We start from the raw sequence: 17,698 nt of genomic DNA, 5'->3' as shown, positions 1-17,698 counted from the left end.
GGAAAAGTACCTCCTTGGCCCGACTGAGTCCCATCCACATTTTGAGTCGTCTGAGGAACAGCTCAACCATCTCGTAGTCTTGTAGATCCACAGCTGGACGGTACAGCTCCGCTCGTGCGCGCCGGTAATTCCTCAGTAACACAGAAGTGACCAACCACAGCAATGCCAGCCGAAGTATGGCGAAGCTCGTGTGGTACACCAGCGAGGAGACGCTGCTAGAGGGGCCCGTAGTCGTCCAGCTGGGGTGCCATGATAGCAGAGCACGTCCACTGGCACCCAACAAGGACAGACAGGCAGAGCTCACACTGCTGTAGCCATCCAATACAGAGTGGAAGAGCTGGAGTGAAGGAGAAGAGGAGGGGGGAAGGTTTAAAACGGCTGATCCCTCAACAGTGCTTCATCAGGAATACGTCTATGTTATGTATATGTATGTTATGCAAATGTTGTATGAGGATGTTTCATTTGTACTAGCTATCTTAAGTCAAATTAAAGCAAAACTAGCTAATAATGATTATTTGCTTTATAAACTAGTTTTGCTTTAATTTGACTTAAGAAAGCTAGTGTGCTATCTTGTTGGCTTCTAGGGATGTTTATGAATCATTTGAATGTCAAGCCTGTTAACTTATTTGTCTAACTGTTACTGCAACGGTATACACTTCACTGTCCGTAATAAAAAATCATTGAAAACAGACTGTAAATGTAACTGGTCGCCGCAGTGGAGAGAGACAAACCATCCAGAGAACAGAGACAGGTTTAAGACCGAGCCACATACACCTGGTTCGAGCGTATAAACCCAGTGTTTCAGGCGAGGTGACACAAATGTGCGAACACACTGCACTCTGAGAAAAGGTCTTCATTTTCCAGCTTACAAATGACAAATACTGGTTTGTGTGTCAATTTAAATTAAAACCTGGGTCAAAACACACAGCTGTAGAAACGTACTCCACCGAGGAGGTTATGTTTTCGCCCATGTCCATCTGTTCGTTTGTTGGTCTGCCAGCAGGATTACATAAAATCTGCTGGATGAATTTCTGCTTAACGCTGATGTGGGATGGGTCTCGGCCCAGAATAGACCCCCCTCAAAAGGATTTTTTTCTCCCTTTCTTTAACATCGTGAGATCGTTTTTTTTTTCTCTCAACACTGTCGTTTTAAATCTCTCATACATAGCTGGCTGGTATCTATGAGAACAATTTGATGCGGGTGCTTATACAAATCCGGATCTAGCAGGTTTAAATTTTTTCAGTGTTTTTCATTTTTCTTCTTGTTCAGCTGCTATATGGTATCAGATGAAGATAAAAGCCTGCAGCTACCAATGTGCAGCTGAGATAATGATGATTCAGAAACAGACCAAAGGTGATCAGACTTGATTGAATCAAAGGGGACTGTTGGAGCTTGGCAGAGGTATGCGCTCTACTTAGTGCAATTTCCCTCGTCAGATTCTTTTTAAATGAAAAAAAGTGGGAGACATTAGTCATGATAAACCGATCTGAGACCACCGTCAAACAACAAAGATCACAGATGTGTCGATAAAAATATTTAACTGTTCTGTACATTAACAAACGGCACACAGAATGGTACAGAATTTAATCTGAAGCACTTTATTTAATGCTAACATTTGCTAATTAGCATAAACACCAGCTAAATAAAGCTGAGACTGACGGGAATGTCAGTTCTGCAGGTATTTTACATGAGACTGCATTGAGTGTATTCTATATAACATACATGTAGCATAATGCTTTTCTCCAAAGTGATATACAAGTCATGTGGTTAACGACAAATTTAGACCTGACGGTGTGAAGCTGCAGAATACGTTGTTCTCTTTTTAAAGTTGCTGGTTTAAGCTGAATTTTAGAAAGCTGAGTTTGTAAATGTGTTACGGATGAGGTCTGATGGATCGAGGCTACTCTTTCACACAGTTCCTACTTAAAATAACCATCACTCATTATCAAGAAAAAGCACTCCAAATTGTGTTAATGACACTCATGGAGAAGACCAAGAGATCACTGATGAATAGAAGCTATTTGGTTCTTAATTGAAAAATGATTCACTATAATGAATTATATCACAAGACTGTTGTGTGTTTAGATGTATTTCCTCCTTTTCCTCTTTCTGTTAATGTCGGTTCATGAGACATAATTATATTTCCATTCTGGCAGGGCTGAGATAATATCTCAGCGCTACATGCTGATTACATAAAAGTAAACAACAGAACATACACAGACAGACCTTTTCTCTGGCATTATATATATCAGATTTTAAATTACTAAGGAAAATGTTACACTCATCTTTGAGCAAAGCTGTTTGACAGCACAGTCAAATATAGTAGATTACGCTGTGTTGTGCTGTCTGTTCAAAAGTCAAGGTGTATTGGTAATTCTGCCTACTGCCATTGAGAGAACTTGCAGAAAATGTAGAGATGACTTTAACTTTTTCAAACAGACTAAACAGAAACAAAGATAAAATGTGAACAAATGCGTGGGCTGGATGAGGATGGGTGCTGGTGCATTGTGTATTATCTTCAAGTTTACATTATGTTTTTGTGTGTGTGTGTGTGTGTGTGTGTGTGTGTGTGGCTTGGCAGGAGAGAAACAGAAGGAAGAGACAAGAAAACAAATCTGACCAGGTGTCCTGTGTGTGAGTAAGCCAGCACCAACAGCAGTAAAGCCAGGGCAACTCCCAGCAGCTCCCAGACCGAGCGCCGCAGAGCTCTGCCAAACACGGCCCACTCTCGGAGGAACCGCAACTGGTGGGACGCCTGGATGATCGCAGAGGAAGGCAGAGAGAGAGAGAGATTTGTTTGAGAAAGTGAGAAATACATTTTCTGGTGGCTTTAAATGTAGTTATGTTAAGTATGTTACATCTAGGCCTTATTTTCCTATCTTTGACAATCGCTTCTTGCTGTTATAACATCACAGTTTTTACATTACTGTCAATGATTTTGTCCAAATATATTTCAAGCTAAATTAACGTTTTTTTTATTATTATTTTTTTTTTATCAAATATGTTGTTTCACCTTGAAATATGGCCCGAAGTCTCTCCAAATTTTCACTAGTCATTGTCTTTTCAGTTGCTCAATCAGGAAGGAGTTAAATGGCAATTATCTGTGGGACACCCGACTTTAGACAACTTGCAACCAGGAACAGGGCAATATGACAATTTGAACACATTAAACCTTTAAGGTCAGCTAACTTGACAAAATAAATGAGTGAGGATATAATGTGATCTATGTTATTCTATGGCCTGTACCAGGTCATACTCTATTGACTTTTCCGTTTGATGTATCCTGAGTTAAATCTTCCCATTCAGTGGTAAATTGAGACCAGTACATAGCTGATGAAAAATAAAGAGAAAACCTCATACAGGACAGGACTTAGATTTCAAACACACTACAAATTTGGGGTTTCAAGTCTGCACAATGCTATGGGAATCCAGTTAGACTAAAATTGATACTATGTAAAGTGATCAATGATAAAACTATGTGTTTCCAAAATAAAAATGTAAATGTTAGAAAACAAAAAAATCTATTCCTGACTCACGAGATCTTCCACCAGCATTAGTAAATAAAAGGTTTTAATATTGTTGTTTATTGTGTCCACTTATCTACTTATGTCTTAATTTACTCATTTGTGCCTACACATGGTCTGAGGCAGTTCTAACTTTGTTCACAGAGTATGAACAAATTCACATAAGAAGATATTGATGAATCCTGGATTTGTGCATAACACGTTTGTTTGCGTGGTGTTTGTGACAACACTGTTTAAGAATGAGGCCTATTGGTATAAGTTTTGTGGTTATAAGGATGTGGCTGACATTGTTTTATATGTTCCTAATTATTACATAATTAAATTAAAAAAAGGCCGGCAACACGTTAGTCTATCTCAATACTTAATGACTTCCCTAACTTTTCTGTCCTTTTATTCTTAAAAAGATTTTAATCTTTATAAACTGCTCAGAAACATCCTTCAAATTTGAAAGCGTTAAAGTGTAATAATTTTCTTAAACAACAGGAGTCCAAAACTACAACAATAAAACCAAAGATGGCACATTTCTAAAAATGTTTACATCAAGCCGTGCTTCCTTTGGCCTTCCCCTTTTACCTTGAGCACCAGTATGAACAGCAGCAGAGCAGACATGACTGTGTACATCTGACTCTGCCTGGCCAGGGGGTAGAAGTCTGTGAAAGCGTCCCGCGGGTGCTTCAGGTACGACGCCCACTGCTGCGTGGCCATGGTGCAGCGGCTCAGGTGCAGCCCGCACACAGATACTGCCAGAGCCAGTTTGCAGATGCCCAACAGTCTCCAGGCGGACAGCAAGTACATGTAGCCTTCTCTGAGGAACCCCAAGATCCCCCGCACCAGGAAATACATCACCAGAGCCAGGAGGACAATCTGGAAGACAGGAAACAGCAATTTGAAGCTGGTTAGACTGTCACAAAGGACAGGGGACAGGATTCTTTTGAGCTCAGTGGTTCGCAGTTTTTTTTGATTATCAGCAGTGTCAGAGGGTTGTCAGGGGTTACCATGAGGAGGAGCTGCAAGTCCAGGCCTGTGATCGGCCACAGCGTGACGACAAGAAGGTCAAGGCTGGACTGGGCTCGCTCAGAGACTGGAAACTCAAACAGGAAGGAGAAGACAGCCAGGAGATTTGTGTTGATGTTGTAGAGCGAGAACTCCACAAACACAGAACGGGTCCTGTGAACGCACACACACACACAAACACACACTCAATGGACTTGTGAAGATATTTCACTTCCTGTTTTGGATCCAATTTTAATATTTCATCTTATTGAAGCTGGGTGTTTCCATCACAGGAAATTTCATTTCACACGAGAGACAAAAAGCACCAGCTCAGTTCTGTTCAAAGACAGTGAAACGTGCTGTCAGAGACACCACCACCCACTTTTTATTGACTTTCAGCTGCTCTCCTCTGAAAATTTGAAACGTAATACCAAATGTGGTATGAACAGGCTGAGAGTTATATTTACACCATCAGTTATTGCTCACAGAACAATTGTTGTAACACAGCCCACATTCTTCACACATTCTTCACTGGACTGTTTTTTCATCTTTTATTTTCATGTTTAATGTTTTCATGTGAAACTTTTTATTGACTCCAGGCTGTTAAACAAACGGCACTTCAGGGAGAATCAAGCTCCACTACGCTTGATTCTGTTTTATTCCATTATTGTGAAATTGTGTGCACACACACACACACACACACACACACACACACACACACACACACACACACACACACACACACACACACATCAAGCCTGATTTCTACTCCCTTCCATCTGGCCCCTTGACTTTGGAACAACCTGGCCAGTACAACCACACAACTCTCCTTTAAACCATAGAAATACATTGGGTGGGAAGAAATATTACTACTACATTTTACAGTTTTAATTAAGTTGATTGCCCTTTGTCTATGTATTTCAAATTTAACAAAGCACTAGGATGTTTTTTAGGAAGATTCTTTTCCTATTTTCATCCTGTCTTTCCATTTTAACTACCTGTGGTCGAGCCACTGCAGCTGCTGCAGCTGCTGTAGGGATGAGGAGGCCTCCTCCAGGCTTCTGTTCAGCTGCTGGACAAACACTCCGCTGCTATTCATCCCTATCTGACCTAGACGCCAGACCCTAGAAAGAGGTGGGAGGAGACACGGAGGAGAAAAGAGCATATTGACATATTGAAGAGGAACAGATGTTAAACTGATACACAATCTGACCTTCAAGTTAACGCCTGCTTTGTTCAAGTCAGGTTTTCAATCCTTTTCTCACCAGTTTGTGTCGCGAGCTCCAAAAGCAGAGACATTTTCCGCGTCTTCAGTCACAGATGTAACCCAGCGCGTTCCCCAGACACCGTCCCCTGCCGTGGAATGTCCTGCAGGTGGGAAAATTAAGTTTCAAGATCAAAATGACAATGAGCCCCAAAAGAATGAATTCAAACATGACAGAGAGTAGGTGTTCACAAAAGGGAGGACTAAAGTGTGCAGGAGATTGTGATGTCAAACACTAAAAATATTATGAAGTTGACTCAATATTATTGAGGGAAAGACAAAGATACAAAGAAAAATGTAGCACAAATATATTTTTCATGACTCAATATCAATAAGTCAGTGAGTTTTCTGTCCAATCAGTGGAGCCTCAGTTTATCTAACATTTATCTCCCACCAGGTCCACAGCGAAGGCAAAGAGAGTGACCACATCTCAGTCTCACCCTGTGCGTCACGGATTTGACGGAGCCTCAGCGTGCCGAGCAACACGCTTCCTGTGTCTCTCAAGAGGGCAGAGTCATCCAGTAGCCGTGGCAACAGAGACTCATTCAGCCATGTCAGAACATCTTCTCGACTATAAGGACAAAAATTATTTGAGTATGAATATATAGTTATAGACACAGTTTGGTAGTTTTTTCCATTCTTGTTCTCTTATGGCTTGAGCACGATCACACAATGGAGCTCCCAAGAGCCCCCGAGAGAAAACTGGAGCTCAGTCCTGGGAGGAGCGCAGAAATCTCTTTTTCTTAAACACTATGAAAGTAGGATGTTATTGTCAGTGAACCGAACTAACAAAAAAAAGATCTGAGTTACATTTCAATACACAAGTATTCCCATTCGACCACCATAACATCTTTGGGCGCAGTCAAGTGCACAACTGAAGCTCTACCTGTGTGTGTGTTGGTGTGTGTGTGTGTGTGTGTGTGTGTGTATACCTGCTGATGTTGTGGTACTCAGGTGTGTGTAGCGCTCTTTGCAGCTGAGTGCGCAGTCTCAGGCTGTGTGTGGTTGAGTCTGAGTAGTTGAGGATCAAAACCACCAACAGGAAAAACATGTAAACCAGGAAATTCTGAAAATGAGAACCAATGATTAACAAACAAGCAAACAAACAGCTCTAAATGTACAAAACAGTGCAGATAGAGATAGAATCCTAGTCTGACTAACCTTCAGCATGGTGTGCAGCATGTGGACCTTGCGGGCCTGGTGTCGAGCCTGAGACAGAGCAAAGCCTTGTGGCGGTCTCACCCTGGGGACCCGTTGGACCACCCTCTCCACTCGAGGGAACTCCACCAGCACATCCTGGTCCTCTGGACGCAGACGACGCACACACACTGCATAGTACACTGCCTCACACAACACCTGTGGGACAGGAGGCGGAGAATGTTAGAATATGGAAGCTCTTAAAAACTCCAGGGTTCGTTGAATTCGGAGTCAGACTGTTCACTTACAATGAAAATAAGAAAACCTCAATTGAGACAGAAAGAATTACCACGTCCACAGCCAGATGAGGATTTACTCAAAAGAACATTTGAGTGTGTGCAGTATAAGATTGAACTTCCAGCTTTCCAGGAACAAAGAAAAACAGTCTGCTTTTCATCAGTGCATTTTAAATTCATCCAAAGTGATTGAAGGAAACAAAAGCATCAGATTGTGTTTTTTTTAACCTGCACTATGTTCACCAGCGAGATGCTAACTTTGTCTGCTGTTTGGTTGCAATGGATTTCAGACCTCTGACCTTTGTTTGCTGAAAACAGCTGTCTTCTACGGCTGAAAGCAGGGCTGATGAGAGCAGTGAGAGTGAACCAAAACCAAACCAATTTGCTGAAAGGCGGTAAAACGCTCTCTTGAGTTGAGAGGCACTGCAAAGTCTGGTGATAACTCTCTGTGGCTGAATCACTACAGGTAAAGTCTAACAAATAATTTGTCGGTCGGTCTGTTGTTAAGACTGATTAGTGAAACAAAAAAAAAAATGATGTGACCAATTGTACATTTAGAAAAGCGTGTGTGTATGTGTGAACTAGCAAGTCTGAATATAAACATCTGTGTACCTTAATCGGCTCCAGAACCAGGCAGGAGCACAGGAAACTGGCAAAACACGAGATGAGCCACATCATGGCCACATTTTGACTGAACCCGTGGCCCGCCCACATCGAAACACAACTAGCCAGAGCGATCCCCGCCCAGCTGCCCCACAGGGCGGCACGTCCACACCAGGGATGAAACCGTCTTGGACGACACACATCCGTCACAACTGGAGAGGGTAGAGGAAGGGTTGCGGGGGGGGGAGTAACTTTGTGAAAGGTAATACTGATAAAGAAATGTGAAAAGAACGGAACATAGAGGAGATGAAGGTCCCTGAGATAAATCAAAGCAGAATGAACAATCAATAAAAAGTAAAACGTGAAGAAAGTCTTCTGAGAGTACGTCAAAATTTAATATCCTATGTAAATGTCAGGAATTTGCATTTTAATCATCTTGTCCTCTGAAGGTCATTTCACAAAGAATAATTAGTTCTTATCTAGTCAAGTAGACACAAAGACTCCAAAGTCATTCAAAGAATAATGTTGCTATCAAATCAATCGATCAAGTTCCCTGAAAAATAATAAATACTGTCTGAAGCACAAGGACCTGGCGCAGAGACAAGTGTGGCTTTTTAATTTGTGTTTTCCTCTGACAAGGATTTGTTTTGCTTATCAAAAATTCAGGAAGCAAAATGAAAGCGAGATGCATGAAGTATTACCCAGTTTCACATCAAATCAAAACACAATGTATACAATCCTCATACTTAACTATAATGGCCATAACACACTCACTGCCAGTACTTCAGACACACTTTGAAGTCCAATTTAAAGATGTTTCACAATCACTTTGTTGTTGTGATGTTTTCTTTGGATTTCACCTCATTGTCTTAAAGATTTCTTCGCACATGCATTCAAATTACAATAGAGAACAAGGACGTTTCTTTCATTCTGCTTGATTAAAATAATCCTGAACTTAATTAGCAAGAACGCTAAGACAAGACAGAAGTACGCTCATCAACCATTCCACCAACCGTGACAAAAACAAAACAGACCAGGGGCCTTATTTATAAAACAGACACATCATCAATGTAATCAAAATATAACTTGAACACAAAACCATGTACAAGTAGTTATTTATAAAACCTTACTTTGACTTGGAAATGATTTCCCTGTGGTAAACTTTGCGTGAGTTTTGTGAACAATGTGTAGTGGTGACACACTCCCAAAGAGCATGTGTGGCTTTGTTTTTCAGCCCACTCTAAAGTCTTTAGAACAACACATGTTGTCTGGCTTTAACCTCCTCTACGTTCTACACGATCTCATTAAAAAGTTTGACATTCTATTTTCTCCGTAGTTATTGCTGACTCAAGCCTCATTTGTGCACACATACGTGTATATAAAGGGGAAATCATAAGGCAGCCACTGTCAAATTAAATTTAAATTTGATTTGAGATTTATAGATAACATCTGCTCTGGGTACAAATGGGGTTCTTACATTTCTCTGCTCAGCATCTTTTATGAATCAAATTTAAGCACAGTGTCAAAAATGATCTTAAAAAGTTGTTTATGACATTTTTAATTTATTTTTATGTCTTATAAATGTTTTTAAATGTAAGAGAGAGGTCTCTCAGAAGTCTCACATGTGTATTTGAGTGCTTGTCAAAAATATCACTGGTCATGGTGAGTGATGCATTGTTTATAATTATTTGATTTGATTTGTACATTTGATGGGACGGTACTCCACTGTTTTTTTTTTATTTATCAGGAGTGTAAATAACAAGAATAAAGCTGGAATGGATTTTCCATGCATATTTATGACTAACAATGTGGTATTTATTGCAACAACAGCAACAGGATGTTGTCCCGGCCCAGCTTGATCTTATTTTCCCCCCATTTTAGTCAATATTCCATTAATACCAGTTTATGTATATTATATACTGGAGGCATTATGGATTTTACAAGAGTACATTTTCTGAAGTGTTAATTTTGGTACATACTTACATATATATATCCATGTTACTGTACTCTATGCTTATCTTTATTCTAATAGGTTTTTTAATATTCTTATTCAAATAGTTTTTTTATTCTTTGCTACTTATTTCTCTCTGTACTGCTGTGTTACCTGTGAATTTCTCCACAGGGGGATCAATCATCTTATCTTATCTTATATGCATATAATAAATCTCATACATACATCTGAGTGCTAGGGTGAATTTTGAATGACAATGACAAACTGTAGGACCTCCACACAAACACACACAAATAACATACCTGTATTGGAGGTGAAAGCAGTTTTTGGCGGGTCTCTCCTCCCAGATTCAAGCGAAAGAGGCTCATTCAGCTTCTGGAGAAGAATCACTTCGGTCTTATCTCCCAAAATGCTCGACCTGACACACACACAGGCAATGGAAATAGCATGAAACCAGAGCAAATCCCCAAATGATCATTGCATTTCCTAAGCAAGGTGAAAAATGATCAGATCTCCTGTTCAGACATCAAACTTACAGATCAGCCATCTCGCTTTCATCTGCCTGAGGGAAGAAGTTCTGTCCGTCTGTCAGGATGTGTTTGATCAGATCCTCGTCTGTGAGTGAAATGCATCAGTTGAAACGGAGTGTGTAATAATACAACCAGTGCTTCATGTTTTAATGACCAGACTAACTGTCACAAGTTTAAACAACTGCTTTTAAAGCCCCCATGCTTTGCTTACCTGAAGAGGTGAAATATTTGTTGCGTTGGTCAGTCCCCTCCTCGTCGTCGGGGTTAAAGGTCATGTCAACGCCCAGGTGCCGGCTCCCCTGACCCCTCTTTAGCCTGGGCAGCCCTGCCCCATGCCCTGCCCCTCCCACCACAGACACATCACTCAGCAGCTCTGGCCAATCCCTCTCCTCCATCTCCTCCTCTGCCATGCCCCAGCTCTCCACACTGAATGACACAGCAAGAGACGTTTGTCATTTAGTGCGACTTCAGCAAATACTGTCGTTACTCTAATAGTCTTGAGAGTTTCTTCTTTTAAAGACAGGGAAAGAGAACACATTATATTATATTATTATAACACCAGACTGATGAGACAATTATGGCTTTTTTGATTTATATTTTTTTCATGACGAGAGAAATCACTGAGGCAAATGTAAAACCAGCTTTCAGTCTCTTTTAGAAAATGACACCAATTAGAAACTCTATTCCCCCTCTTCTTTTGAGTTTTTATGCTCCTTATTCTTCTATTCTCTCTTATCCTTTTTTCTTCTGACAGCTGGCAATTACGGTTCACTTGGCATTCATCTTCCAATAGTAAAGTCATGCATTATCTATAAGTACCTTTTGGTTGATGGAGTGGGTAAATCCACGTTGGTTTCCTCTGAGTTGGTCTAAGAAACAGAGAGGGACGGATGGATGCATAAACAGATATGTGGAGAAAGGGAGAGAGAAGAGAGAGAGAGAGAGAGAGAGAGAGAGAGAGGTACACTAATGATCTCACAAGGGAAATGCATGAAATGTTTCCCTGCTTGTCGGCACCGTTCATTCTTTACTTAGTCACAAGGCCGTAAAAACCAAGGGATTTATTTTCATATTGATTCCACCATAAAATAAAAAAAACACATCTATAACATATCGGGCATGAGTCAATGTTTCATCTTGTATTTTCCTGTGAGACTCTACCTCGCCATTAAAAAAGAGGAAGGAACTTCCAGCCATGGAGTTGTCCAGGAAGTCATCAATCTCCACCGACTCCTGGTCAACTTGTGGTGGCACCTGCTCCACAGACACACACTAATGTCCACACACACACGCAAAGAGAAAATAATCAGGCTCATGCTCAACATATAGGAGACAATAGAAACAGGTGGGCTATGCAGGTTTGTGTCACCTTGCTGCGGCTCATTCTGAACAGCGTGAAGACGAGCAGGTAGAGCGGGTAGACGATCAGACAGCTCACCACGCCTGCTGCCACCGTCTCTCCGTCTAATGAAGCAAACCTCGACACGGCCCATGGGCTGCAGCAAAGGGTGGTGTTCAGATGTGGGACAAAAACACCAGTAGTTGTTAATGTTGGAGATGGAAGGTTTTTTTGTTCCTCTGTTTTTCAAAGCCTGGTGTCTACATTACCCACAATGCATCCCTGTAAACTATTTATCAGATTACATGCAGCTTCCTGGAGAGCCAAATATTTTTTCCACATCTGCAGTAGTATTCCCCAAGACCTGTAAACTCTCAATGTGTAAAATGAGTGGAGTTACCCTTTTAGGGAAGTAATAATAATGATAATAATAATAATAACAATAATAATAGTTTGTGAAGGCGGAACGTTTTAGCTGCATTTGTATAAACAGCTGGCTAATTTAATTTTGACAAAACATCACATTTTTTTTTTAACTCTCCTCATGTTTTGTGTGTAAAGATCTTCATTTTTAAAGTAACCTGTAACAGAACCTGTGCGATAAATGTAGGGGAATAAAAAGTAAAGTGGCATGAAAAGAAAAGACTCAAGCAAAGTAATACTCAAATATTGTTCTTTAGTAAAGTTTAGTACTAAGTTAAATTGTAGAACAGGCAGTGTTAATGTGAACACAAAGACAATCAAACAGGGGAAAATAGAGATTCCTATACCTGTGTCTCTTGTCCACCACAATGCTGTACCACAGACTGTTGGCCAATAGGAAGAGCTGCAGCAACACGGTGCAGCACGTGGCTCTCTGCAGGCGGGTGAAAGGGCTGCGGTGTGGTCTCTCCCACAGCGACAGCCACAGGTGACTCTCACACAGCGCCCTCTGCATCTCGCACCGCAGGAGGCGGGGCAGCTCACGAAGCACAGCCTCCTCTGAAGAAAACAGGAAGTAGGACGACAGAGTGAACAAAGGGCATCAAAATTTAGTAAATGTCTAACAAGGATGACTTGGTTTTAGTTTCTTACCTGAGGCCTCTACCTCAATCTCCACCCGTCCATCAGTTCTCTCATTGTCGACTGACAGCCACTCTTCAGCCAGGAAGTAGTGGCTGCTTCCTGTCTGCAGGTCTTTGATCAAGACGTACTGTAACAGCCATGCTGGGGACAAACCTGAGCAGGGGCCAAGAAATTACGGTTACCAGATGTTTGTTTCCACATCAGCTGGTTAAACTCTTTGTGCTCGCGTGTGAATAAGTACCTTTGTTGTCATGCCAAATACGTATTTTCCACACACTGCCCAGGCTGGTATCTGTGGCAATATGGAAGATGTCGAGAGCGTTTCTTGTGAAAGCTCCTCTGCTGTCAAGGTGGCGGTGTCCGCTGCGGCTTTCACGTCCAAACAGACTGATTCCCACATGAGCCGTCGTGCCTGGAGCGACAAGAGGAGCCTCATTATATTAACTTTTACCATAAATTCTGAAGTCTGCAGAAACTTTCTCTTTTATCAACATGTTTATTGACCCTTAACGTTTTTGCTATTTAAATAATTAAAGCACCAACCTGAACAAAAAGTTTCAAAAAGTTTTATTTGAACAGAAACTGCATTGGATAGAGGAGGGTTATTTATTCAGAGACAACACAAACATGTCAGTACACATTTGTTGTGTATTAAGATTTTTCTCTATCCAGCTGGACACGTTTGTTATAATTCATGTACAAATGAAAATGTTAGATGTAAGCAGCTGTCTACCTTTTCCAGATTTCTTTCTTTTTTTCCATGATGAAAAAGGTCTTAAAAAATTATATTTTGGCTTTAAATCAGTGTCAGCTTTTCCTGTTCCTTTTATTATTTTCAGGCTAATTCTGAGTACTGTGTAAGTGACTTAATACTATACTAGTGCTGTGAATACCCACTGAGCTATTGAATGACACCTGTAAAGACTTATTACCATCCTTACAGATGTCTAAAAGTGTACGCCGCCCACACTCACCGGCCCCTCTGCTCCAGCCGGTCTTGACCTGGATCTCATACTTGAAGAGTCCGTCTTGGCCACAGAGTGGAACCACACCAGCCCGACGTAGATCAAGCTGGTCCAACTTGTGCAAGATGGCTGCTGCCACAACATAGCTTAGCAATCCCAAGATGCACACCAACAGGACAACCAGGCTTGGTGCACCAAAACGCTCCTGAAAGAGAAGGGAAACAATTTAAGTGTGTGTTTATCTGGTGCATATGCACAAAAGTGTTTGTTATTTGTGATACTGACCGGCACTTTGAAGCTGACGGCATTGGCTGGTACAAACATGCCTGCAGCGAAGGCTGTGAGGTGCCTGGTGCGACAAACAGCCCTGCTGGCATTGGTTTCTGCCAGGGGAACCATTCCGTCTGTCCGCCACTGCTTCTCACTCTCACTGAAGTACTGACACAGAGAGGCAAACACCCCGACCTCAAGATGGACACCCACAGGCTGAGAGCGCGGGCTGCAGGCCGTGCTCACGTTTATGAAGTAGTCCAGAGTGGTGTCGTACGACCTGTGTGGCAGAGAGGAATTTAGTTGTAGTCTAATTGTACAGAAAAAAAAATTCCAAGTGAACTCTTTGACCTTACAAATACTACTAAATAATAATGTTTAACTCTGTGGTGGATGAACGAGGCATCTTACTCCGGTGACAGGAAGAAGGTGTATTTCCTGTGGTCAAGATCTTGCCCCCTGGTCATACTGAGCGTGATATGTTTTCTGTCGGTGCAGTTGAACTCATTGGGCTGGTCGTGTGAATGAAGGTAGGCTGTGATGTACGGCTCCTCTACATCCTCTTCTCTTTTGTCTTTCCCTCTGGCACCTGGGGAAGGAATGGAAAAATAATGAGAGAGATCAAACTGACTTGATGCAACCTCAAATTATAGAATTGTATGAAAAAGAAAACCAAACCAGGCAGTTATGAGAGTTCAATGGGTTCTGTTAATTCATCTATAGAATTTACTATCTCTTTTTGGCCCATATAAGTGCTGGCATGTTGGCAAGCCCATTCACAATTCACATTCACAATGTCTCATGCTGCAATTAAATGCTGGACTGTCTCATAATTCTATATTATATCTGGCGCCAATATAAGATTAGATCTCCATTCAATTATAAAGAGAGCAATGGCTTTACTGATCCCTTAGAGAAAATTGCAGCATCACAGCCGCTTGGACTCATAGCAACAGTACAAACAATAAAAATGAGAAAAATAAAATGAAAAGGCCTATGAGGGGTCAACACAACGCTACTGCAGCAAAATTACTTCCTCACATGATTTCAACAAAGATTGAACATTAGCCGTGTTCCCATTAACATATTTTTATACACACTTTGATGTATCACATTGATGGAAAAGGAAAAATTCAAAGACACTTCCTCAATTTCGCAAAAAAGGTATCATGCTAGCTTGAGGTGGTTTTGCACTCAATTGGAGATGAAACACCTTTTCTGACATATCAAATAGTTCACTCTCATGACTGATCAGCCTTTTCTGCTCTGAGACGAAACAAGAAATAGCAGTACATTATAGTAGCCTCCTCATTGCTCCACACAGATCTGATTTTACCTTCCTCACATTAATACATGAAACAAACAGAAATGTCACATTTCCATTGTGTTTTCAACTTTGTTTTTCTATCTAATTGCATCCTTCTCTTTTGCAAGACCAACTGCTTATCTCGATGGACCAGCTCTTAAAAATCACATCACTAATGGATGAAAAAGAGCTCTAGATCTAGTTTATGCATTTTTTTTAGCCAATTTTTTTTTTTTTTTGCAACACATTTGAATTGAAACAAAAGTACTGTAATCGTAACCATTTACACACACACACACATATATACACATTATTAAATATATATCTATGTGACAAAGGTGAGTGCTCACCCTCCAGAGTGGTGAAGTTGAGCTGAACAAACAGCCCAGCCTGTTTGTTGGTGTTCCCCCTGCTGATATTGATGATGACCGAGTCACAGTGGCTGATGTTAACAGCTCCAGCTGTGGGGACCCCTCCAGTACCAGAGCCCTCAGGTCCTCCCTCTGCTCCACTACTTCCATTGTTAATGGCAACCGTGATGGCGAGATTGTCGTCCAGTCCGGAAATGGGAATCTGGGTGCCATTTTCAGTGCGGAACTCCATGGATGCCACCTCGGTAGAAACGGTGTAGTTTGCCACGTAGTTGAAAGGGTAGGGGTTAAAATCCACCTGGTGAGGAAAAGAAAGGAGGGAGGGTGGAGAAAAATGACATCTGTTGAGACGAGGCCAAAACAGAGAAGGCTAAAAGAAGACAAGACTGCTTCAGACAATGTATTCCTGTTTATTGCTGTGTGTGCTGATCAGAGACTTTGGCACTGACAGTTGACGAGCTGCCAGGTTCTTTGACAGAGATCTAAAGAGACACTTTAAAAGGACATTTAGTTTTAGTTTAGTTTTAGTTTTACAGAGTAATTTCCATAGTTTATGTGTGAAAGTGGGATTCATACATCTAATAAAAATATTGGAATCCTTTAGAGTATTTAATCCCTGCTTCTCAGCTGCTGGGTGGTGCACTAATGTGATTTCATTGATTACTGCTAAAGTTTCCTCCACCCCAGTTAAATTATGTTACATAAAATACATATTGATTACATCTGAGAGCCCATATTTTCAATGTGTGCAACACTTTCAATTCTGAAGTAGTAACACTGCTACATTACCAATTTGACAGTTTTCTGATGGTACCTGAAACAACAGCTGCATGATGCTGTTTCCTGCAGCAGCTCTGCCAAGACTGTTGTTGAAAGCTCGGGGGATGGAGAACCTCTGGCACTCTGGAAAAAGAGATGATGAAGAAGAGAAGATAATAATCACAATCAGAATCTAAATCCGAAATACTTTGTTGCTCCTGAGGGGAAATTGCTTGCGTTACAGTTGCTCCCATTCAAAAGTCTTAGAAAAATGCAGAAAAATAAAACTATATTGAAGCAAGAAATATGTATTAATATTAATATCAATAATAATATCAACAATGCGTCTAAGATGTACAACTCTTTATATGTTATGAGGTGATAAAAGTCACCTACAACACGACTTTCATCAGCTCATGAGACGCTCACTATGCTAGCCTACCTGGACTGTTGTTGCCGTGGTAACAGAGCAGACTCTGGGGATCTGCCAGTTTCCCTGTGGCGGCGATCTCAGCTCCCCTCAGCACGAGTGGCTCCTCATTGAGCACGCGGGCATGCATGAGGATCAGCATGAGGACGGAGGACAGGCTGTAAGCCTTGGCGGCGACTTGCAGGTGCGGTTCCAGGTGTGGTTCCACTGAGGAGGGGGAGGGGTCTAACTGGGGGCCTCCTTGCTCCTCAACAGAATAGTTAAGAGTGGAGTTGAGGAGGGGTGATGAGGAATCCACGTAGGGAGGCTGAAGGTAAGACTGTGATGCTGACTGGCTGACCTGATGGATCAGATCACCTGGATGGAAGGAGAGGACATGAGATGAAGTCAGTTGATAAGGATTTTAGTTTTTAACCTAAATGTATGTTTGGTCAAAATCAATTATAAAATCTCATCAAGAATGAAGCACTTAAGGTCTCTCATGGTTTCAGAGCGAGTACTCTAAGTGATCTGGTTATATGCAGGAGCAGTGAGCATGCATTATCCTCCACTTAGCAATACACATGCATGATTAAATGACTTGTTGCTAGCCCTACGGATCTGAACGGTGGAGGCGGTCATGCAGAGAGGCAGCAAACGCGCTTTCCTACCCATGATGTTCAGGATGTTGTCAGCTATCTCAGTGGGGGTGACGGTGCCCTGTTTGGTGTCACTTTGCAGTATCTCAAGCATGGACTCCAGCTTGTTCAGAGTGCTGTTCTGACACTCCTCACAAATGAACTCTCGACTCACCGCCTGGGAAAAAAAACACACTTAACTGATCAATTGTTTGCTTGAACAAACTTTTCTTTCTTTGCCTATTTCAATTGCCTTTCTTTTTCCCAATTCTTCCCC

At 41.5% G+C, this 17,698-nt stretch overlaps 1 protein-coding gene across 1 annotated transcript in view; it reads right to left on the bottom strand.

Moving 5' to 3' along the window:
- The window catches only part of pkd1a (polycystic kidney disease 1a), a 76,577-nt gene that overhangs the window by 3,539 nt on the left and 55,340 nt on the right, over positions 1–17,698 (bottom strand). Inside the window, exons 30-55 of the mRNA XM_030423466.1 lie at positions 17,455–17,599; positions 16,817–17,161; positions 16,430–16,518; positions 15,595–15,913; positions 14,350–14,527; positions 13,954–14,218; positions 13,678–13,873; positions 12,945–13,115; positions 12,713–12,856; positions 12,409–12,619; positions 11,669–11,795; positions 11,461–11,571; positions 11,119–11,168; positions 10,511–10,725; positions 10,306–10,384; positions 10,072–10,187; positions 7,828–8,030; positions 6,944–7,138; positions 6,715–6,848; positions 6,223–6,353; positions 5,784–5,886; positions 5,517–5,642; positions 4,521–4,692; positions 4,099–4,389; positions 2,622–2,756; positions 11–337 (exon numbers count right to left, since the gene is read on the bottom strand). Of these exons, the coding sequence (XP_030279326.1) occupies positions 11–337; positions 2,622–2,756; positions 4,099–4,389; positions 4,521–4,692; positions 5,517–5,642; positions 5,784–5,886; positions 6,223–6,353; positions 6,715–6,848; positions 6,944–7,138; positions 7,828–8,030; positions 10,072–10,187; positions 10,306–10,384; positions 10,511–10,725; positions 11,119–11,168; positions 11,461–11,571; positions 11,669–11,795; positions 12,409–12,619; positions 12,713–12,856; positions 12,945–13,115; positions 13,678–13,873; positions 13,954–14,218; positions 14,350–14,527; positions 15,595–15,913; positions 16,430–16,518; positions 16,817–17,161; positions 17,455–17,599 (4,578 nt within the window). The remainder of the gene's footprint in view (positions 1–10; positions 338–2,621; positions 2,757–4,098; positions 4,390–4,520; positions 4,693–5,516; positions 5,643–5,783; positions 5,887–6,222; positions 6,354–6,714; positions 6,849–6,943; positions 7,139–7,827; positions 8,031–10,071; positions 10,188–10,305; positions 10,385–10,510; positions 10,726–11,118; positions 11,169–11,460; positions 11,572–11,668; positions 11,796–12,408; positions 12,620–12,712; positions 12,857–12,944; positions 13,116–13,677; positions 13,874–13,953; positions 14,219–14,349; positions 14,528–15,594; positions 15,914–16,429; positions 16,519–16,816; positions 17,162–17,454; positions 17,600–17,698) is intronic.

Source organism: Sparus aurata, chromosome 1 (genome assembly GCF_900880675.1).
Source record: "Sparus aurata chromosome 1, fSpaAur1.1, whole genome shotgun sequence".
Lineage (NCBI taxonomy): Eukaryota > Metazoa > Chordata > Actinopteri > Spariformes > Sparidae > Sparus > Sparus aurata.
This window is presented reverse-complemented; position numbering and strand designations above follow the sequence as displayed.